General features: G+C 41.5%; 1 protein-coding gene across 2 annotated transcripts in view; it reads right to left on the bottom strand.

Moving 5' to 3' along the window:
- The window catches only part of GLG1 (golgi glycoprotein 1), a 152,000-nt gene that overhangs the window by 8,689 nt on the left and 118,833 nt on the right, over positions 1–24,478 (bottom strand). For both annotated transcript variants that reach the window (XM_029210604.1, XM_029210605.1), the window contains exons 10-23: positions 23,684–23,785; positions 21,596–21,749; positions 19,653–19,790; positions 17,378–17,464; positions 14,574–14,636; positions 13,692–13,805; positions 12,764–12,852; positions 11,682–11,799; positions 10,401–10,493; positions 3,874–4,011; positions 2,390–2,513; positions 1,405–1,547; positions 1,111–1,212; positions 63–170 (exon numbers count right to left, since the gene is read on the bottom strand). In XM_029210604.1, coding sequence (XP_029066437.1) covers positions 63–170; positions 1,111–1,212; positions 1,405–1,547; positions 2,390–2,513; positions 3,874–4,011; positions 10,401–10,493; positions 11,682–11,799; positions 12,764–12,852; positions 13,692–13,805; positions 14,574–14,636; positions 17,378–17,464; positions 19,653–19,790; positions 21,596–21,749; positions 23,684–23,785 — 1,573 coding nt within the window. The remainder of the gene's footprint in view (positions 1–62; positions 171–1,110; positions 1,213–1,404; positions 1,548–2,389; positions 2,514–3,873; positions 4,012–10,400; positions 10,494–11,681; positions 11,800–12,763; positions 12,853–13,691; positions 13,806–14,573; positions 14,637–17,377; positions 17,465–19,652; positions 19,791–21,595; positions 21,750–23,683; positions 23,786–24,478) is intronic.

Genomic DNA, 24,478 nt, shown 5'->3' with positions numbered 1-24,478 from the left:
CTTTAAGAGGAAGAAGAGCAGAGAAAAGCAAGTGAGAGAAAATGGTGACTGATGGTAGTTACCTTTTTACACATTTCTGTTTTGATTTTGAGCAGGTTAACTTTGAGGCACTCCTCTACTTGACCTGTCTGCTCCTGGGCTGCTGCTTCTTCGGCACATAGACTGGCAATCTGTTCAGGACACACACAAAAAACAAGGGAACCCCTACTCTCACGAGACACCTGGTCTCTGAAGCATGTCGATTGGAAATCCTCCCACACATGTGCCCGGGGCTCTTCTCAAACGGATTCCTGGTGGATTTCACTCCCCTCCCTCCCATATGGGATGCCAGGCTCTGTTCTCCTTCACAAGGACTGGCACAGAATTGAAAAACAGTCAATACATGTATCTTCATGCTGTCAACCCCAAGACCTGAGTCAGACTGTCCCAGGACTGGTCACAAAGAAGGCTACTCTCTGATTCCTCAAGAGGAAGGTCATACAGCCAAGTAAAATCCTAAAAGCAAATGCTTGACATTGACAGAGGTTCAGAGTCAACCCAGCTACACAACTTGGAAACACACACACACACACACACACACACACACACAAAGGGGTCCTGACACATAGCCTGCAGCACAGTTTAAAATTTAACCTTCTTTGGACAGCTTTGTGAGTAAGCTTTTTTGAAATATCTTTAGCTATGTTCCCATAAAATGGACATATGTTGAACAAGGTTCACTACATGACCTTTTCTAGCTAGAAAGTCAAGCAATATCCAAGAACTGGCACTTCGTTAGAGGCATTACAGGAGCACTTTTATCCTTCTGGCAAGTGTTGGGAGTATTCTGCGTTGAACATCAGAATAAGGAGAGGGAAGAACAAACTAGATGTAGACAGATATAATAAAAAAAAAACGCTGTTCAATAGAGAAATATGGAATCAAAACTGAATAGTGATAGGACTAAGGACAAACCAAATTCAGTGTTACACAGAACCAGGAACTCAGACAGTGGAGAGCCTAGAAGAGCCCTGGATTCAGGGCTGAAGGGAAACAGAGTAAAGAACTTTTCTCCAGTAAAAACTTCTCTGACCAGCTCTGTTCACAACCAGTTTTGTCCCCAAATCCTACCTCATCCGAACAGTGTAGCTGGAGCTGAGGATCGAGTCGGTAATCTAGAGCAGACTCCTGGATAATAATCCGGATCTGGTCTTCACAGTCTGAAGAGAGGCGCTACATGTGACAAGGGAGAGTATGTCAGCCTATTAGAACACGTCAGCTTTTTATCTGGGCCCTGGCTTGGGGAAGGTGTGCAAAAAGGTCATGGGGAAAGTAGCAGCAAGCTACGGACCTCCAAAGAGAAAACTGCCAGGACTAGTGGAGGTTCCATAAGTACACCTCTGTGGAAAGCCCAGGGCAGTTTACCTGGTCAGCATATCTCAACTTGAGGCAAGAGATGACTTGACCTTCTAACTCCGAATCATCCTTGGCCTTAGTCAGGATACCATGACAGAATTTAGGAATGTCAGCTTTACAGGCTTTCCTTAGCACAGGGTTTAAGCGGTAATCTAGAGCAGAAAGTAATAAGCACATGATAAAACACTCCACCAGGATTCACAAATGTTTTGAGATCCACTTACCCAAAGGGGGCATATTATGTCAACAACCACTAATAAACCACTGATTTGTTTATTCGGTAAATGTTTACTGAGCTCTCACTACACTGTTTTATTTAATTTTTGGCCATGTCCTGCGGCTTGTGGGATTGAACCCGGGCCATGGCAGTGAAAGCCCAGAATCCTAACTAGGCCACCAGGGAACTCCCCCAACACACTGTTTTAAATCAACAATATACTGTGGTGGAAGAGCAGACGTGGAGACCCCCAGGAAATGTACTCCGCAGCAGCTCTGCAGGATCTATTGAGGCCAACGTTCTAAGCAGTCCTCACAAAAAGCTAGCAGACATCAGCAACCTTCCCTATGATACATATTTTTGAAAATTCTGAGAACAGAATATCCAACTCAACTTGACCACTAAGTTACAAGGTCTTGCAACTCAGAGCTTAAATTTCTCTGTTCTAAAACAGATTACCCATATATTCTCCTGCCACATGCGTGAAGTTTTACTAAATTTCTCGACTTTTCAACGAATTTTAGCCCTAATTCGTTTTGTACACCCTTCAAAGGCAAGTTTCCTATGTTTTCAGCCTCCTCTTTCCCATGACTTTCATTCTGTTCTTCTAGAAGCCCTTCAAGGAAGAAGTACGTCACTTTACTCATCACATCCAGACTCTTTCCTTAACATTCAGGAGCAACAAAGCACCTTTAGTTTAATTAGGCAAGTACATGCCCACTCAATTCCTTTCAAGCCATACCCAGCAGGACCAGGAAAGCCACGCCAAAATGTTACCAGTGTTCTGGGTGATCTGGCGCTTGGTTATCATCTGTTTGCATTTGGGATCCATCAATTCACTGTTCTTATTTTGCTTCAAGCATTGCAACATCGTTTTGGAATCCGCTTCTGGACAGAATCTCTGCAAAGAAACAAAGTTTTATAGAAGTAGTTACCCAAATATGGCAATTAACACCATATTTATCACTCTTACATCTTTTGGGGAGCTTATGACAGAACCTAAAGGCATCACTTGGGACGAGAAATGGTAAGCCTGAATAATCACCCAGCCTCAAGTTCCCCTTTATCTATTCTCTACTATATTTCTCACATTTCTTTCTACTACCTGTTTCCTATTTTGGATAGGATGCATTCCCTACTTACATGGCTATGCTACATTACACGGCCTCTCATAAGCTTACATACTGTTTATGCATGAACGTAACATTGTACCAGGTGACCATGTAGCCCTCAAGCCACATCTACCCAATCCCAATGGGAAATTTAGGAATTACCCAGCAACCAGTGTGAACAGGGATGTGGGGGAAGGACCTATCTGGTTCACCCCTTTAACCAGAGGGGCTATAATCCTACCAAATCCTGCGGAGCCAGCCCCTGTACACTTGTTAGTGTCCTTGAAGTCAGAGATTCATTTTGGACTAGTGATAAACTCCATCTCTATCTGCTAGTCCACAGTCTATTAATTATAGTCCACTGTTATCTTAATATGGGGACATGGATTGCTGACTGACTTTTATAGAAGTCATCAAAATCTTACAAACCTCCCTCAAATCAGAGCCTGACATTTCCACTTTTACAGAGGACTCAACTCTTCCAGACCCAGCTAAAGAGACTTCTAACTTTCACAGTTCTCTTTGGAGTTTATTGATAGGGTGAGGAGTATCATTTTATTTTAAAGGGAAGCTGAAATAAGGGGTTAGCACTTTAAGTTTAATCTCTTTGTACGTGTGGACAAATAAAGGAACTGACATCCAGGTTCTCCAGTCAGCCCTGCTGCAGGGGGCATTTATTGGAGAAGTAAATGAAGCAAAACAACCTGTAGAACAAAAAAAGCCTTTGATGGTGATAGATGGATGATCAGGACATTTGATGGTGGCTTCCTACCACCAACCGCGCTCAAAACCAATCACATATTTAATGGACATCCATTTACTTCTTCCTGAGGTCAAAGTGAGGTTAGCTACCTTAGCTTAGTGGTTCTGAAACTTGAGCTTCATTGGAACCCCTGGGGGCTTGTGAAAACAGAGGGCGCCACTCCCAGAGCTTGACTCAGAGCTCGGGGTGGGGCCTGAGACTTTGTAAGCTCCCAGGTGGTGCTGACGCTGCAGGTCTAGGGACCAGACTTCGAGAAACACAGCCGTAGCTGTATAAAACAGGTTGACATTGAGAGATTATATGAATTTTCTCTGAAATCTAAAGAAGTCTGTGTTTTTGTTACGTTGACTTACGCTGTGCTCAACCCTTGGTTTTGGGCCCCTTACCTTTATCATCTGCTTGCAGACTCTCATGAGTGTGTAGTCTAGTTCTGGGTCCATCATCTCTGTCTCCTGCAGCTTAAAGACTTTCTGGTGGCAACGGGTGCTCAGCTGCTTCTTGTTTTCTTTCAGACATTCAATGATCTAGGGCGTAACAGTTACGGGCAAGTTAAGAGGTGGATCAGGTATTGATAATCCATGTTCTCTGACTGAAGCGTTAAGTTCTTAGTACGTTCCTCACTTTTCTATACAGGTACCTTTCATTTCTAATTCCTAGGTAATAGGAATCAGGATTTCCTCACAAAGGAGAATTATATTTATAGATTTACAACCCCAGGGCTAATAGCAAACCAAATGTATAAAAATTATGGATAAAGAGCAGGTTGTACTGGAGTCTAAGGGGAAGGAAACCCTCTCAAGATCCCTGGTTTCTTCTTCCTTCCAGGGCTATTCCTTGTCAAGATCCCTTTTGGAGCATACATCAGGCTCTCTGCCTTTCCCTGGAGCAATAACCCTGACTCGACAGCAAGCACAAGCCAGGAAGTTCAGTTCAACTCACCATTTACCACATGAGAACAGAGCATTAGATGCCAGCTATGAATGAGACTCAATCCTTACCTTTGAAGACTATACAGTCTCACAGGGCAAAGTTATATAAACAAACAACTACAATAAAAAAGCTGAGTGACTTAACATAAAAGAATAAAGTGCCACGGGATAGATTTTAAGAGAGTGAATTAGGTGTATCCTAAAACCTCCCCTTCCCTACAGCAAACTTTTAGCTACTATAAAAAAAAGATAAAGAAAGAAAGCAGATGGGAAGCTGCAGTAGCTAGGGCTGTAGCATGTAGTCATGAGACTTCTATGAAATCCTCAAGGCACAACCAAGAATCACCAAATACAGTTGACCCTTCAATGACAAGGGTTTGAACTACGCAGGTCCACTTATATGAGAATTTTTTTCAATAGTAAACACTACAGTACTACATGATCTGTGACTGGTTGAATCTGTGCATGTGGAACTTAGATAGGGAGGGCCCAACATATATGGAGAGCTGACACTATACACAGGTTTTTAACTATGTGGACGTGCAGCACTCCGAACCCCATGCTGTTCAAGGGTCAACTGCAGGTAAGGGACACTGATACTGTAAGAAAGATGATAAACAAAATAAATCAAGGCCTCAGAACTGAGGGGGAAAGGCAACAGAGCAATCAAACGTATATCGAATATCTTCAGAAAAACAGAGAAGAAAACAGTAAATAAGAATCAAGAACAGGTAGTTATGAGAAGAACCAATTAGAGATGTTACAAATGAAAAATAAGTGAAGGGGACAAGACGGTGGAGTAGTAGGACCTGAGCTCACCTCCACTCGCAAAAACACCAAAATCACAACTAACTGCTGAACAACCATAAAAAAGACTGGAACCTACCAAAAAAGACAGGCCACAGTGAGATGGCAGGAGGGGCGCATTAATGATACAATCAAATCCTATACCCACTGGGTGGGCGACCCACAAACTGGAAAATAAGTATATCGCAGGGGTTCTCCCATAGGAGTGAGAGTTCTGAGCCCCACCTCAGGCTCCCCAGACTGGGGGGTCTGGCATCAGGAGGAGGAGCACGCAGAGCATTTGGCTTTGAAGGCCAGCAGGGCTTGATTCCAGGAACGCCACGGGACTGGGGGAAACAGAAACTCCACTCTTGGAGGGCTCACACAAGGTCTTGTGTGTACTAGAACCCAGGGGGAAAAGCAGTGACTTCATTGCTGGACTTGGAGGATCTCCTAGAGAGGCAGGGGGTAGCTGTGGCTCACTGCAGGGACAAGGACATTGGTGGCAGAGGTACTGAGGAGTACTCATTGGCGTGAGCTGTCCCGGAGGCTACCATTTTGACACCAAGACATGGCCCCCACCCAACAGCCCTTAGGCTCCAGTGCTGGGACACCTCAGGCCAAACAACCAATGGGGCAGGAACACAGCCCCACCCATCAACAGACAGGCTGCTTAAAGTCTTCCTGAGCCCAGAGCCGCCTCTAAACACACGCCACTGACACGGCCCTGCTCACCAGGAAACCTGCACAAGCCTCTTAGACCAGCCTCACCCACCAGGAGGCAGAAGCCAGAAGCAAGAGGAACTACAATCCTGAAGCCAGTGGGACCACAAACACAGAAAGTCTGACAAAATGAGATGGCAGAGGAATATGTTCCAGACGAAGGAAAAAAGATAAGACCCCAGAAGAACAACTAAGTAACGTGGAGCTAGGCAATCTACCTGAAAAGAACATTCAGAGTAATGATAGTAAAGATGATCCAAGATCTTGGAAAAACAATGGAGTTACAGACTGAGGAGATACAAGAAATGTTTAACAAAGAGCTAGAAGATATAAAGAAGAAACAAGCAGAGACGAACAATACAATAACTGGAATGAAAATACACCAGAAGGAATCAATAGCAGAATAAACGAGGCAGAAGAACGGATAAGTGAGCTGGAAGACAGAATGGTGGAAATCACTGCTGCAGAACAGAATTAAAAAAATAAAAAAGAATGAAAAGAAGTGAGGAGAGTTTAAGAGACCTCTGGGACAATGTTAAATGTAACAACATTTGCATTATAGGGGTCCCAGAAGGGGAAGAGAGAAAGGGCCTGAGGAAATATTTGAAGAGATGATAGCTGAAAACTTCCCTAACATGGGAAAGGAAACAGTCACCCAAGTCCAAGAAATGCAGAGAATTCCAGGCAGGATAAACCCAAGGAGGAACACACTGAGACACATATTAATCAAACTGACAAAAATTAAAGACAAGCAGGAAATATTAAAAGCAAGAAGGGAAAAGCAACAAATAACATACAAGGGAATTCCCATAAGGTTATCAGCTGATTTTTCAGCAGAAACTCTGCAGGCCAGAAGAGACTGGCATGACATATTTAAAGTGATGAAAAGGAAAAACATACAACCAAGAATACTCTACCCAACAAGGCTCTCGTTCAGATTTGATGGAGAAAGCAAAAGCTTTCCGGATAAGCAAAAGTTAAGAGAATTCACCACCAAACCAGTTTTACAACAAATGCTAAAGGAACTTCTCTAGACAGAAAAGAAAAGGCCACAACTAGAAACAAGGAAAATATGAATGGGAAAGCTCACCAGGAAAGGCAAACATACAGTAAAGGTAGGAAATCATCCACAAATATGGTATCAAAACCAGCAGTCGTGAGAAGAGGAGAGTACAAATGCAGGATATTGGAAATGCATTGGAAATTAAGAGACCAGCAACTTAAAACAATCTTGTGTATATATACAGACTGCTATATCAAAACCTCATGGTAACCACAAACCAAAAATCTACAATAGATATACACACAAAGAAGAAAAAGGAATCCAAACACAACACTAAAGACAGTCATCAAATCACGAGAAGAGAACAAAAGAGGAAGGGAAGCAAAAAGACCTACAAAAACTAATCCAAAACAATTAACAAAATGGCAATAAGAACATACATATAGGTAATTACCTTAAATGTAAATGGATTAAATGCTCCAACCAAAAGACATAGACTGGCTGAATGGATACAAAAACAAGACCCATATATATGCCATCTATAAGAGACCCACTTCAGATCTAGGGACACAAACAGACTGAAAGTGAGGGTATGGAAAAAGGTACTCCATGCAAATGGAAATCAAAAGAAAGCTGGAGTAGCAATACTCATACGAGACAAAATAGACTTTAAAGACTATTACAAGAGACAAAGAAGGACGCTATGTGATGATCAAGGGGTCACTACAAGAAGATATAACAATTGTAAATATATATGCACCCAACATAGGAGTACCTCAATCTATAAGGCAAATGCTAACAGCCTTAAAAGAACAAAACATCAGTAACACAGTAATAGTGGGGGACTTTAACACTGCACTTAACGTCAATGGACAGACAGAAAATCAATAAGGAAACATAGGCCTTAAATGACACATTAGACCAGATGGACTTAACTTTTATTTATAGAGCATTCCATCCAAAAGGAGCAGAATGCACATTCTTTTCAAGTGCCCATGGAACATTCTTCAGGATAGACCACATACTGGGCCATAAAGCAAGCCTAAGTAAATTTAAGAAAACTGAAATCATATCAAGCATCTTTTCCGACCACAACACTGTGAGGTTAGAAATCAACTACAAGATAAAATAGCATCAGAAAATATAAAGTACATAGGGATAAATCTGACAAAAGATGTAGAAAAACTGTACACCAGAAACTAAAAATCATTGCAGATATAAACCAATAAGAAAACCTAAATAAATGATAATATGAGGGGAAAAACACCTTATCTATAGAGAAAGAGATTTCAGTAGATTGAATTTTGGTTCCCCAAAAGATATGTATAAGTCCTAAACCCGTAGTTGTGAATGTGAATATTTGGGACAAAAATTCTTTGCAAAAGTAATTAAGTGAGGAATCTCAAAATGAGATCATCCTGAGTTATCTGGATGGGCCCTAAATCTAATGTAAATGTCTTTATAAGTTTATAAGAATAAGAAAATATACATAATACACAAAGGAGAGACACAGAGGAGAAGGTCATGAGAAGATGGAGGCAGAGACTGGAATCATGCATCCCCAAGTCAAGGACTGGAACCACCAGAAGATGGAAAAAGGAAGGAAGCATTCCGCCCTAGAGCCTTAGGAAAGAAAGCAGTCTTGCCAACACCTTGATTTCAGACTTCAGGCCTCCAGAACTGTGAAATAATAAATTTGTTTTAAGGCACCCAGTTTGTGGTAATTTGGCAGCTCTATGAAACTCATATACAGATGCAAGAATTACAGTGGACGTCTCATCAGAAACTATGCAGAAAACAGTGTGAAGTGAAATATTTAAAGTATTGAAAGAAAAAAAAATCCAGCAACCCAGAATTCTATATCCAGCAACCTAGAATTCTATATCCAGCAAAACTGTTCAAAAATGAAGAGAAGAGGGGCTTCCCTGGTGGCGCAGTGGTTGAGAGTCTGCCTGCTGATGCAGGGGACACGGGTTCGTGCCCTGGTCCGGGAAGATACCACATGCCGCGGAGCGGCTGGACCCATGAGCCATGGCCGCCGAGCCTGCGTGTCCGGAGCCTGTGCTCCGCAACGGGAGAGGCCACAACAGTGAGAGGCCCGCGTACAGCAAAAAAAAAAAAAAATGAAGAGAAGATAGACTTTCTCACACAAACAAAAAACAGGGAATTCATTGCCCATACATGCACTTTGTAAAAAAAATGTTAAAAAAGTTCTTTGGTCAGACGGGAAAATATATAGGTCAAAACCTTGGATCTACATAAAGCAAGGAAGAGCATTAGAGAAGGAAAAAAGTGAAAAAAAAAAGATTTATTTTTCTTATTCTTAATTGATCTGATAACTGCCTAATAACAATGTACTGGGTGATCATAGCATATGCATAAAAAATGAATAATAGCAATGTCACAAGGGATGGGTGGAAGGAAATGTGAATGCTCTCTAATAAAATGCATACACTATATGAGAAAAAAAAAAGAAATGAAAAATAAAACCCAACTGGTAGTCTCTCTAAAGAGCAGGATGGAAAGTGCTAAAGGATAAATTATGAAGCTGGGAAACAGAACTGAAAAATTACCTCAGTGTAGTACAGAGAGATGAAGAAATGAAAAGCATAAAAGAAAAACTGAGAGACATGGAGGACAGATTCAGATGCTCCAAATGTCTAACAGGAGTTCCAGAAGGAAGGAAAAGGAAGGCAGTATTTGAAAGGTTTGAGAATTTCCTAGAACTGAAGTAAGACATGAATTCTGAGACTGAATGAGCTAACCAGGATAATGAAAACAAAAACCATATCTAATTATATCACAGTGAAATTACAGATCCTTAAAGATAAAGAGAAAACTCAGAAGTAGATTAACTACACAGAAATGAGAATCAGATTGACATCAGACTTTGCATCACCAACAGCAGATACTAGAAGACAACGAAGCCATTATCTCAAAGGCTAAAGTACCTGGCAATGCCCTGAACTAGAAGAGGTAGATGAGTCAATGTAAGAATATTAAAAACAAAAACAAAAAACCACTTGATTGCATTTCATTCCTGATGATTCTGGGTAGGGCCCTGTTCTGTGAATTAGGGAAAGAAAACCTCTCATGATGGTTCTTATGTGACCTCTAGTTAAGAACTTCTGTGGAATGGGATCATATGAGGGAATAATTAATTTTGGAGGTGCAGAGTGTTGGGAAAGCTATATAGAGGAGGAGGCATTTGAAGGATAATTAGGAGTTTACTAGGCAGACAAGGTGGGGGAGGAAAAGGTAACTTGAAAGAGGGAAGAGAATGAATAGGTGACAAAGAGGAATGAAGGTGAGCAAAAGCAGTCTGTTTGGGAAAAGCAGCCTGGCGTAGCTTAAGAAGGGATGATCCGGCTGGATAGGATGTGATGGGGCCTATCTCACCAGCACAGAATTAATTATTAAAAAGGTACCTTCACGTTACCTTTACAATTAAAAAATAAAAACAGAAAGTTACCTGAGCATTGCCATATTGCACAGTGGAACAGTGGTTCTTGATGTCACTCTTGCAGGCTTCATACAGATCTGGTTCCAGACGGATGTCCTCTGTCTGTATGAGGGGGAACCGGCATGGAAAAGTGAGCTTACTCTAAGCTGGAGAGATCAAATGTTCTACATATTTATTTGTTGATTGGATCTTGTCTGGTGGCCATAAGTTCTACACAGCTAAGTGGCAGCAGTGTGGTCACTGCAGTAAACGGAGAAGTAGGATTGAGTTTCAGTTCTGCCACTACCTAGCTACAAGGCCTTGGCCTTTGTTTGCAAAATGAAATGCTACCATCTACTCTGACCCCTTCACAGGACTGCTGTGCGATGAAATAAGATAGTATGATGTGGAAACCACTTTGAAAGCTAAAACCATTATACAGATGTAGGACTCTACTTTTATTATTATTATTATTTTACTGAAAGAGCCAGGTTCAAATCTGAGGACCCAAAGTTCCTATTATAGAAGTATGTTTAGGCCAGTTCCACTTAAACATAATTACCACAGAATCACTACCTCTGTATGTGAAAATCTCGTACTGCAACTTTGGGGATATTAATAATACCTGGTGTCCATTACTAGTTTCTGGTGTACAAAACATATTAAAATATATTTTTAGCTGCCTTATGTGGCTTAGGCTTATCTTCAAAAGTAAAGTGAAAAGTAGTGTCCTCTCACACTGCACACTGTGGGTGGCTTCCCAGCATCCACCTCCCCTTGATTATCAGTAAGCTCATCAGTGAGTGCATCCCCTGATGGGGGATGGGGCACAGATCTCAAACTGACACAATCAAATTGAGGAGAAGGACCTTTATTTTGGGCTGGGGGCAGTTTTCTCTTGTTTCTATTTTCCCGCTGGAGATGAATATTGCAACAGGTGGCCCAGGTGCTGCAGGCAGCCATTGTGCAGCCATGAGGGAAATCAGCCTTAACAATGAAGCTGGTGTCCAAGGCAGCAGACTGGAGAGGGAGAGACCCTCGATCCTCGAGGACATTATTGATGCAATGACTACATCACATGCTTACAGTCTGTCTTACAGCTGGACTTCCAGTTATGTGTGGTAAAAAATACTTTAACATTGAAAAAATGGGAAACAAGAAGCTGTCCTATGGTAAAATTTTAGCACGCAGCTCCAAGTCTTAACCATCACGCTTGTGGCTGAAATCTTTCAGTTTGCCCTCACCCTTCACCTAACTCTCTAAGCCCTGCCCTGTGGTTTCTGGACCAGAGGTTGTGCTCTGCAGCGTTACCATCTCCAGCTCCTCCACCCGCAGCTGCTTGCGGCACTTCAGGGACACCCTGTGTTCCTTGGCTTCCTGGAGAGTGTCGTTGCGCACGGTGGTGCTTAGGCAGATCACCACGTCCACCCTGCCAAGGAAAGAAGAGGCCTGAGACTGGCTGGAGCCACACAAAGGCAGATTGCCGAGAACTGGGCTGGGGCAGGGGCCACACCATCCCCCCAGAACCCAGGAACCCCTTTACCATGTTTTTGAATGCCTTTCCTGTAAGTCTCACTGTGTTTTCAGAGAGCTAAAAGCAGCAATTTGTCTGTATATGTCATAAAAGTTGGGCCACAGCTCAAATGCTGACAACATTCCTGGCTGGTGGGGAGGCCAGAGAGGGAACATGTGTGCAAGGACAGTTTAACACTTGTTTTGATGAAAACATGTGACCAGAGAGGAATGCTACTCTACTCTTAACTCTGGACAGTGTCTTTGATATACTGAGAAAATCAGTCCTGAAAAGTACAGAAATCTAAGCAAACACGGGAACTTGGTTTCTATGAGGGGAACTGTGTTCTAGAAATGCACCTTTGCAAAGAGCAGCATGGAAGAATCTGGGCAGCCATGCTATAAAAGCTCATCACTCTCCTTATTAACACCTAATTCTTAAATGAATACAGTTTTTGTTTCTTTACTACATCTCTAACTCAGTGAAAGCCTCTGCTGCTTCCCTGAAGAGATGACACAATGGAATGACGTTCGGAGGAAATCGGTTAACATCTTATTCACACTGCAACGTGCTCCTCTAAGTACACAATCTGTATGTGCTTCATCAGTTAGATAGCCTGAACCTAGAAAAATTAAAAATGCTCCTTTAGGACATAGGCTCTCCATATCAGAACTACCACCACCAGGTGTGGCTCCAGGCTGCTATAAAGAGGATATGTCTAGACAATCCAAGTGTTTGGCCATACTACCAAAGGAGGGTGTAGGAGGCCTGCAGGGCTAATCCTGTCAGAGAGCAGCAGGCCACCTGACATCTTGGATACTCATTCAGTAGCTAAGAGGGACTTTAGGGAAGCAGAACGAATCAATTAAAAGCTACATACTTCTTCTTTATGTTGGGACAAAGTTTCAACACGTCCTCCTTGCAGGCCATTTTAAACTTGTAAGAGAACCGAAAATCCTTCATCTGCACCTAAAAAGGATGATGAAAAAGAAAATCAGAAGCTCTGTGACGAGGTCTCAGCAGCAGCGCTGGGTGTCAGTGTATTCATGTACCGTTTGCAGCGGCTAGCTTTTCAGGCCTGCACAACTCTGTCTCTTCAGACTTCATGACCTGCTAAGCTGCCCACGGCATCTTTTGCTCCGCGCACACCAGCTTCCAGTCACACACAGGCTGTGACTCTTCCCCCAGATCTTCCCATGGTTTGCTCCCTCACTTTTCTTGACGCTTCTATTCAAATACCTCCTTCTCAAGTCCCTTTTCTCCATCACCCTGCAGGCCTTACACTGCTTTATTTTTCCTCACAGGCTCACCTGAAACTATATATTTATTTGTAAATGTACTTTTGCATCTTTCTTTCACAAGAATGTAAACAAGTCAACAAGGGCAGGGTTTGTCTGTTCTCCCCTGTCTCCCAGTGCCCACAGTCCAGAGGCCCTCAGTACCCTTTGGGGACGGCAGTCAGGGAGGCTAGGTGCCCCAAGAAGAGGTCAATTTTACATAGATGACTGGATTTCACCCTTCTAGGAAGGAAGTGCTTGCTTTATCAGAAATACTTCCTTTAGACATGTGGTAACTACGAAGACTATGGTTTAACCTTCTTATTCAAATGCCAGACCTGGGTAGTATGATTTAAAAGAAAAAAAAGCTTAGATTCTAGTGTACTGATACACATTTGGGCTGCTGCACTGAACAGATATTTGGAAAAAATGATTTTTCACAGAAGAGGTGCTCTAATGTTCTGAAAGAGGAAGGGGTTCAGTAACCATCCAAGCAATCAAGACAAGAAGGATGTGCCAGGTGTTACTGACCAGCTGGAAGTGGGTGACTCCAATGGCGCACTTCTCATTCATATCCTTCTGGTGTTTGTTCTGTATGAGACACTCCATCAAGTCTCCAGAGTCTATCTGGTTATCTGCTACATCCTGGGGAAGGTAGTGCACATTTACCCTTCATTTGTAACTATTAATGAACAAAGCCTGCACCCCAGCCCATACAAAAAATGCAAACGAGATTGATTCTAGAGCCTTTACAAATAAGACACATCACAAATTATGTCAAAATAAGTCTGAGACATTACAAAGGATCAACACTCAGGGGAATAAAATTTACGCAGCAAGTTGCCCTCCCTGCGTGAAGCTCCAACAAGAACATGTACTATGCAGGTCTCTTAACACTTTTCCTTATATGATGCCGGCAGCTGGCTTTAGGGATAACATCTAACATTGTCTGCTGATTGTCAGATCCTTAGGGTTACTGGGTGTGCTTCACTCCCACAATTTAGGTAGTTCAGTAAGTGACTAAAAGTAATAAAGTAACGGAATTCCCTCAACATCAGGTACAAGGAGAGAGCTGGAAGGGGAAGCCACATTATTGTTAACAAATCCCGGCTGTATGTATCAGAAGCAATTCAGCCCTACAAATGGGGCTTCCCCCTCCCCTCTTTCCTTACAGACGGCATCTCAGCAAGTGCTGTTAACCAACGATCTGGTTACCTACGAGGGGTAAGCAAATAGTTTCCCAGGATGGTGGCCCCTCTTGATGTTTACATTTTCAACTTTAACTGGTGAAAGTTGGTTATCACTTAGGAGCAATGTGAGCTGAAGACAGAGATGAGTTCAATACATGTGGGGGCCAGAGCCCCAGTGAAACTGGTTCTGTTTCTAACCCTTGTTCCTCTAGACATCACTTACGTGGCAAAAGTTCTGAATTATGGGCTCGCAGGCTCTCATCAGCAAGGCTTCTATTTGAATATCCTGCAGAAGATTAAAATATCAGTAATTCTTTTTTTTTAACATCTTTATTGGAGTATAATTGCTTTACAATGGTGTGTTAGTTTCTGCTTTATAACAAAGTTTATCAGTTATACATATACATATGTTCCCATATCTCTTCCCTCTTGCGTCTCCCTCCCTCCCACCCTCCCTATCCTACCCCTCTAGGTGGTCACAAAGCACTGAGCTGATCTCCCTGTGCTATGCGGCTGCTTCCCACTAGCTATCTATTTTACATTTGGTAGTGTATATATGTCCATGCCACTCTCTCACTTTGTCACAGCTTACCGTTCCCCCTCCCCACATCCTCAAGTCCATTCTCTAGTAGGTCTGTGTCTTTATTCCCGTCTTGCCCCTAGGTTCTTCATGACCTTTTTTGTTTTTTCCTTAGATTCTATATATATGTTAGCATACGGTATTTGTTTTTCTCTTTCTGACTTACTTTACTCTGTAGGACAGACTCTAGGTCCATCCACCTCACTACAAATAACTCAATTTCATTTCTTTTTATGGCTGAGTAATATTCCATTGTATATATGTGCCACATCTTCTTTATCCATTCATCTGTCGATGGACACTTAGGTTGCTTCCATGTCCTGGCTATTGTAAATAGAGCCGCAATGAACATTTTGGTACATGACTCTTTTTGAATTATGGTTTTCTCAGGGTATATGCCCAGTAGCGGGATTGCTGGGTCGTATGGTAGTTCTATTTTTAGTTTTTTAAGGAACCTCCATAGTGGCTGTATCAATTTACATTCCCACCAACAGTGCAAAAAGGTTCCCTTGTCTCCACACCCTCTCCAGCTAAAATATCAGTAATTTTGCTTTAGAAAGAGCCAGGGGTGGGGGAGGAGCAGTTTCTTTCTCTGAATCAGTATCATCTGATGCGTAAATAGTCCAATATGTACATTTGGAAACTATTCCAGTATTTCGGTTAGATAGCCCCAGCACAGACAGAACAGCAGTTCTACGCTACTCCTCTAACGCTCCTTCATTATATTTTGAAAGGCAAGTTTTCTAGAGGCAGATTCCCCTCGTGCTTGAGCAAGAGAGAAGACAGAAGTAAGAACTGTGGGGAGAAAAAAATATTTAAAAATAATATTAGAGTATAAACAACTCTACCCCAATAAAAAATAAAATAAAATAAAAAATAAAAATAAAATTAGAGTATGTAAAGCCTTTGGAATTTTTCTCCAAAGCTAAGCAGTTCAAAATGAAAACAGGAGTAACTGACATCTATCATTCTGTCCTCGAACCAGATGACAAATGACTACCTCTCGGGAACACACGCTAACTGCCTTCAAGCAGAGTAACTGCTGTGCAGCATTAGCTGCTGAAATAACATCTTCCTTTAAAGAGTTACACACCCCAGGGGCTTCCCTGGTGGCGCAGTGGTTGAGAGTCCACCTGCCGATACGGGGGACATGGGTTTGTGCCCCGGTCCAGGAAGATCCCACATGCCGTGGAGCGGCTGGGCCCGTGAGCCATGGCCGCTGGGCCTGCGCGTCCGGAGCCTGTGCTCCGCGGCGGGAGAGGCCACAACAGTGAGAGGCCCGCGCACCGCAAAAAAAAAAAAAAAAAAAAAAAAAAGAGTTACACACCCCAGAACATCCTCATCAGCCCACAAGGACAATGAGAATGAGACAGGAGATGACACAAGATAAAAGAAGGCAATGCATTTTTGAAAAACAGGAAGAAAATAAAGACCCTAAGAAATGTAATTTTATGTATTGCCAATTTTGACAACTTAAATAGTTCTAAAAGGCCTACATAAAAAAAAATAGCTATTTCCGTTTCCCTGATTTCTGGCCCTACAAGACAATTTTCACATTTTAACTGCCACCCCCCCAATACTCTCTGTATTTCAAATAGTATGCCTATGCTTATGAGGTTTCTTTTTAATCTCATTTTTTGTACTTTAGTGAGTTTTAGGATGGAACAGGGATAAACATGGAATAATATTCAATCTTCCATGTTTAACTGCAAATCTCAGGCTTTTATTTTATTTCAGTGGACACACAAACATTACCAAATGGGGACTTCCCTGGTGGCACAGTGGTTAAGAATCCGCCTGCCAATGGGGGGGAACACGGGTTCGATCCATGGTCGGGGAAGATCCCACATGCCGCGGAGCAACTAAGCCTGTGAGCCACAACTACTGAGCCCGCACGCCTAGAGCCCGTGCTCCGCAACAAGAGAAGCCACCACAATGTGAAGCCTGCGCAACACAACCAAGAGTAGCCCCTGCTTGCCTCAACTAGAGAAAGCCCACACGCAGCAAAGAAGACCCAATGCAGACAAAAATAAATAAATAAATAAGTTAAAAAAACCAAAACAAAAAACATTACTGAATGACCTAATTGAAAGAGCTAAGGATGACAGAATAGGAATGCTTGGACTATTCTTGAATGTGATTAAGGGATTTGAAGTATAGCTGTTATCTTTTCTTAAAGGGGGAAAAAAGATTGGTCTTGTCACTGTGATAATTCTAATTTATGAAGAAAACCAAAGGGCTAAATGCAGTGTTTAGCTACAGAAATGAGGAAAGGGGTTCAAGAAGCATGATGATATTCATCTTTAAAAAGCAAACAGAGAATCTGACAAAGTTTCTTTTGTTCTACAGGGAATCTGAACTCTCAAGAGTCTCGAAACAAAAGAACTAAGAAGAAAAGAAAGGCTGCTGACAGGGCACTCTCCTTCCATGAGCTGCAAACTGCTTACCTCGGATTCTAACTCGGTGAGGTTGCCGACTATATCTCTGCACTCTACAGCCAAGTCATCAAGATGATCCTGGAGGCATTCAAGCTCCTGCAAATGAAAAGGCACTCTCTTAGCATTTGTCAGTTATATAAATAGTCAAGGGTAGATGAGACACCAGTGTCCACTTCCTTTTCCGTGGTCTTCCTTTTATTTTCTTTTAAACAACTTCACTGAACAGAATGCTAGAGCTTTATTTGAGTCCCCAAACTGGGATTTTTGAAAAGATAATTATTTGATGTATCAGGGTGGTTAAGAGGGTCAAGGGGGTAACAGCCATGCAAATCCTCCAAAAGGCCAAACTGATAAGTCCAACAAGAATCAATGTTCAGGTGTCCTCAGAGTCTAAAAATCTTATCAGGCCTTTACTCCATTCTGTCAAACACCCTGCTAATCTGCATGTTGATAATTATCATTGGACAAAATATTCACAGTGAAAGACACGGCACATTCTACGACCCTTCGTGGGCAAGTAAGTTGGGACCCAGTTTCAGGGTCTGAAACACAGTAGAGAGCTGATAGCTCCTGCAAATCAAATCTGGGATTCTAACCCTAACCCACATAAAAGGATCCTCTGAGGGTAACTGCAAAACAAGTGAGCACACTAGGGTTTGAGTATCTAAAAGCTATCTTACCTGGGCTTTGGAAACTGAGCTGGAGTTACCTTGTAACATCAGTCTATTGCTATTCCTTTTAGAGACTTAGAGGTTTTAAGTTTTACATTAGCTTACTTTCCCAAAGAACATGAACAGCTATTTCTCAGCAAAGGGCTCTGTTAAAGGATCAAGTTTAACTTACTGACTATTCTGCAAGAATCTCTGTTTCAGAATTAGAATGGGAAGCGAGGAGAAGATTGTGGGAATTATACAAGAGCCAGAGAGGGAGTGGGGGGGGCCCTAAAGGAAAATGCATACAACTTTTGGGAGGAGATAAATAGCTAAGGGAAAAATTCCACTCATGGACTCCTTTCCTAAGTCTAGCTTCACAGGGATGGGCTGTAATGTAGTGCAGCTTTCTCACTGTTACTTTACAGGGCGTATGAAAGGAAACTGTTTCATGGGATACCATATGACTATATCCCTTGTTTCATTAGACAGAGGCAACAGCAAGCTAAACTATATGGCATTTCCTAACAATAAACTCGACAGAACTGTAGCAGGCCCAGGAAACAGACTGCTGAAAATGATATTCCCAGGCCCAACAGATCTGAGTAGGCATCATGTTGCTTTTTAAAAATGTCCAATTCCTGCACATGTGACTTTCATTAGTTTAATCCCAGAGGGTGTTTTGGAGTGGTACAAATGGAACCATTCATGCCGCCTTCTAGTATTAATGGGGCTTTAAATAAGTAGCTATTCCTCACTGCATGGTTCCTCTGCCTTGATCTAAAAGACAGGATACCTTCCCACCTAATTTGCTAGAATGCAACAACATATCTTTTTTTTTTTTAACTAGGCACAAAATCCTAAGAAACATTTATAGCATGCACATTAATTCTTGGGGCTGCTCCTTTTCTACACTTTCCTGTACGGAGAGGTTATAATAAAATGGAACAAATGCCTGGCTAGGATTAGACCTGAGCTCTAGGTAAGTTAAGTCAATACCCTTCATTTCTCTGAGCCTCAAGTGTATCAATTACTAAATGGAAAAAATAATTCCATTTCTACCTCTCTTCTAGGACTGTCGTAGGGCAAGCATTCTATTCATGCATATAGGTATTCACATATCGATGTATATATTTATACCCTGCCTTCCCTCAAAAGGACCTAATGTAGCTTACAAAAATGAGAAAAGAAAAAAAAAGAAGGGCAAGATAATATCAATTAAAAATGAGTAAAGAGAAAAGAAAAAGAAAATATGTTAAGGAAAGTGGAATGAAGCCAGTAGTAAGTTAGTACACAAAATGCCTACCACAAAATCTAATACACCTGCTAGAGGCACGCCATATCTTTGGCTCGAGGCTTTTTAAGAGGCAGCACAAAGAGGGAAAACAATCAATTACGAACCATAATAACCATAACATTAAAACAAACTAACTGCTTAGGAAAAGTACAGTTATAGAGACCAAAGAGAACATTTTCCTCAGGATTTCTTATAGGAAGAACAGTGACTAATATAACAAATCACACACCTGTGAAGCTGATGGAGCTGGATTTTACAGTGTTTGTAGTCGACATAAAATGTTAATCATGAAATTATTATTATTACTACACCATAAACAGGTAGCTTTGTCATCTACCTGTCCAGTCTCTGTTTTTTCACTGCACCATTTCCCCAGATCAATCAGGCACTTATCCTGAAGGGCAGGATCCAGCTTAACGTCCATGGCACGCTGGTGTAGGATCCTCTGGACTTCAGCTCGGCATTCCCGTGAGAGCTACATGAGAAATAATAAACAAAATACTTCAAAGGTACCAAAACCAAAACCAAAAGACACCAGGTAGAACAAATCCATTGTCAGGAAAATAACAAATAAATTTACAGTTATTTGAACCAAACTTTAAACCTCGAATCTCTTCCAGAATAAAAATTAAATGTTCTATGAGGCTTCTAAACACCTTTATCTCTAGGAATGCGATTATAAATACATTAGGCATTTTCTAATATACTGTATGAAACAATATTCTTTTCTCAGAGTATCCTGATAAAAGTGAATTAGGACTGAATCACTATGCTGTACACCTGAAACTAATATAATATTTTAAGTCAACTATACTTCAATTAAAAAATGAACTGGATTTGTTCAGATGAGGAAGAGAGTTTTTTGTTCAGGAAAATTAATTTGCCACTACTCTATGAATGTAGAGTGGAATACTGGGTCTGATTCAAGAGAGAATAAACACTTGGGTGAGGAGAACTGAGTTCAAATTTACCTAAACTCGCAACAAGCAGGTGAGAGTTACTTCAGGTCAGAACCGACTCTTCTAGATAAGTTAATGAGAATTAAGCAGAGGGTCAAACATATTAAAACTAATATTTTGGGGAGAGTTGTGAGAAAGCTGTCATTGACAGGTACAGTCAGCCTCTCCTCCTAAAAGAGCCAACACATCTGGAGGGAGGTACGGTGGGGATAGAGAGTAACTGCTTAATCGGCATAGGAGTTTCCTTTCGGAGACATGGAAATATTTTGGAAGTAGACAGAGGTGGTGGTTGCACAACTTTGTGAATGTACTAAATGCCACTGAATTTTTCCTTCTAAAATGATTAACTTTGTGTTATGTGACTTTAACCTCGATTTTTAAAAGAAGCCTATTTTTTAAAAGGACAGCATACCAGATTCCAACTCTTTCTTTATTTACAAAGACAAGGAACCTCCTACTATAGTGACTACCAAGACGCTAGGATTTAGGAGCTCCTGTGATTAATGACAGGCTCATTATACGAAGAAAAAAGTAACAACAAATTTCCATATTTTCTTACGTAGCAATATAAAAACTGGGTTAATACTGCAGTAACTAAAGTATGACATTTCTTTCTGTCTGAGTCTCCACATTCTGAATCCTAAACAGTCAGACTTTTGCATTAAGCTCAGAAGGGGTATTTGCAAACATGCCTGTGAAATAATACCATCTATATTTTCTGTAACATGCAGGGCTGAAATGCAATAGAGTATCTCAGAAGGCTTAAAAAGGCCACCCTGGAGAGCAAGTAGCATGTCAGTACGGGACCAGAAGGCAACAAATGTCACCTGAGAGCCAAGCAGACACGAATATCCCAACAAGAGGCAGTACTCAGGGCAGACAAATACCAAGAGAGTGGGGCGTGGAGGGTGTAGCTCCAACGAGTGTGCTGTCTGAGGGGCCTCACCAATACATGCACTATGGGCTCTGCTGCCAAGGGCAGAAGCCTAAAAACCATTTACACCTTGGCTAAGAGCTTCTAATGGATCTTTAACGCTAAATACATTTAGGGTAGCGGTATTTGTCTACTTGTGATTTAGATTTTGGTAATTTTAAGAAAAACTGGAAATGTCCCCTCATTTTGTTAAAAACATAAAATCAGACGGAAGGAAGCTGGCAGAACAATTCTATGTACACTCACTGAGAAGCTTCTAGTAATGCAGCAACCCCTCCTTGCCAGATATACTAACAAAGTTTTTCTAGGATGATAGGACTCACAGCAATTCACAGCAAATGAATTAAATGACGACAGGAAGAAATGAAGTCAATATTGAGTGCATACCCTCCTGCCCTGTTCCTCAGTGCGGTAGGCATGTCGGTATAAGCATGAGAACACAGCTCCAGGAGGCATAAGTTCACTGGTTTCATTCCAACCGTGGGTGTGGCAAAGACGAGATGCATCTCCCTGGCATTTGCGGTATAAGACAGGGTCCAGCCTATAAGGTTAAGAGTTAAGAGATAACCACTCTTACTATACCTTTCCTCCCAAGACATGCTAAGGGTTTCTGCAAGGTGCTTGTTTGTGTACCCATTGACAATCACTTCTAGGGTAATGGAGATGGCAGGTGAGCACAAGTACATTCCTGAATTTTGTTCTTCATGAACACACAGTGGTTAATCTGTAGAAGTTTGTTAATCCTTAATATAGAAGATTTAAGTTCTGCCTCAAAGATGGTATCTTCGCGGGCTTCCCTGGTGGCGCAGTGGTTGAGAGTCCGCCTGCCGACGCTGGGGACACGGGTTCGTGCCCCGGTCTGGGAAGATCCCACATGCTGCGGAGCGGCTGGGCCCGTGAGCCATGGCCGCTGAGCCTGCGCGTCTGGAGCCTGTGCTCCGCAACGGGAGAGGCCAAAAAAAGATGGTATCTTTGCAATGTAAGGCACACAACATTACAATAATAGATTCAGCATTAACATGCCCTAGCTGAAATGAGACAAGGGTTGTAGCAATCACCAGGCAATTCACAACTTTTACTCAGTACTTTTTCTGTGAGTAAAAGTCAATCTTATCTGATATACTAGGTTCATTAAGATCAGGAAATGACAACATAAACAGTCTCCTCCTCAAGTTCTTTTCTAGTAAAACTGTTCCAGTTCTTTTTCCCATGCAAGGTAAGGCAGTTATATTTTTAGTTTACCTGAACATGCTTATCAATTAAAAAAACTTGACATTTAACTTTGACTCTGTAGACAGTGGATTAGGTAATGAGCCTGCTGCCTCTCCAAATCAGACCAATGGATACTTCATTCTGTCTATATTATACTATCAACCTTGGGGGAGGGCTACTTAATGGGAGGAAAAAGGCTAATATTTAAGTAGCTTTAAAGATTGGAAAGCATCCTTTGATCATGGATGAAGGAATTACAGAAGAGGAAAAAACATACTTTTTTAAGGTCATAAACTCAGTAAACACTCTGTTATTTTGGTTTAGATAGCTAGAGTAAGCACAAGGAAATTCCCACCCAAGTTTCTGAAGTCCTTTCAAGAGTTAACTTGAGGAAACAGAAACAGACACACTGAGTCTTCAAGTAATCTTTTTCCAGTAAAGTATGGGGGTAAAACATATATTAATCACCAGAAAAATAATTAATGACCAAAGTACAGTGGCTTAAAACAATTAGGAAGCAGCTGAACTTGGGAGGCAGGAGGAACAGCCTGGTCTGGAGGTGGGAAGAGAAAATAAGACATGGAAAGAGGGAGGGATTGCAGCCAATAAACAGTTATTCTGACTATAAGAGATATACTTCTATTTCATCTACCTCCTCCCTTTTTTCTGGCTAACAGGATGAGAAGAGAATCAAGTTGTCATTTACCGAGAAGAGCTTCTTAAGACAGAATAAATTCAATAACTTTGAATAGTAAAAGAAATAAAGCAAACTCCCATACCCAGGACAAATCAATAAAAATAAAAATCACTATAAGAGACATATCTGAAGATGCTTCTGCTGTCCCACCGCTGCCCAAGTTCTTTCTAGATAGACGTTTGTGGTATCAGAAACACTGGACCCTGACTTTCAATGTAGTAGTTAATGGGGACACTTGGGAATAGACCTGCAGGGGCTGTCTCTGCTTTTAGATACTGTTCTGAAAGCAAGAAAGAGATTTTTCTGGAGATTAGAGTGTCAGCTATCCCACAACTTAACAAAAACAAATTACTACTGATTATTTTTTAAAAATACAAGGGATAGTGACTACACAGGAGAACAGGCTGAGGCTTACCTTACTATGGCTTCAAAATACTCACTTCCAGTGCTTAAGACTCTGCGCTTCCAATGCAGGGGGCACAGGTTCGATCCCTGGTCAGGGAACTAGGATCTCACATGCCGCGTGGCCAAAACAACTCCCAAACCAAACAAAACAAAATACTCACTTCCAATCACGGGAGATGAAATATTGCAGCTCTAAGAGACGGTGTTCACAATCTTCCACCATTTTTTCTGTGTATAAATGTTCCATCAGGCACGAGAGGATCCTGGGCATAAAACAGGGTGAAATTGTAACTAGAGAAAGTTCTGACAATGGATTCAGAACTCTCACACCAGTTTTGCTTCGTTTGTAGAAAAAGCCATTTAGCTATTTTCCTAGGGCAATCAGGGACTTACTTCCCTGAGAATCACTCAAATTAACTCAACCTAACAGTGCTTATGCCTTCTATCAACTTTAGAACCACTTAGCACTTAGGACTCAGCTTACACAAGAGCTGTGTGCAGCTGCTTTATATTTAACTGTTTATTATGGAAACTTCCAACCATACAAAAGTAGAGAATCATATAATATCCATCTTCCCTTCCCATAGCTTTATCAACCTATGGCCAAGTTTGTTTTAACCCTATAACCCTCCTTGCTAATATTTTGAAATAAATCCCAGATACCCTATCATTTCATTTGTAAATATTATACTTCAGCATGTTTCTCTATAATATGAAAACATAATACCATTATCCACCAAAGAAGTAAATCTAAAAATCCTTAATATCATGAAATATCCTGTCAGCTTTCAAATTTTTCCAATTATCTCATGGCTTTTCACATTTGTTCAAATCAGGACCCAGAAAAGGTCCACAACCTGCATTTAATTGACAGTATCTCAAATCTATTTTAATCTGTAGCAGTTCCCTCCTTCTTCCCTCTCCCCTGCCCCCTTAATAGTTGACACAGCTATTTT

The sequence above is a fragment of the Monodon monoceros genome, unplaced genomic scaffold, assembly GCF_005190385.1.
Source record: "Monodon monoceros isolate NGI ecotype Baffin Bay Population unplaced genomic scaffold, NGI_Narwhal_1 Super_Scaffold_10, whole genome shotgun sequence".
NCBI lineage: Eukaryota > Metazoa > Chordata > Mammalia > Artiodactyla > Monodontidae > Monodon > Monodon monoceros.
Note: the sequence above shows the minus strand (reverse complement) of the source record. Positions and strands in the feature narration are given on the sequence as shown.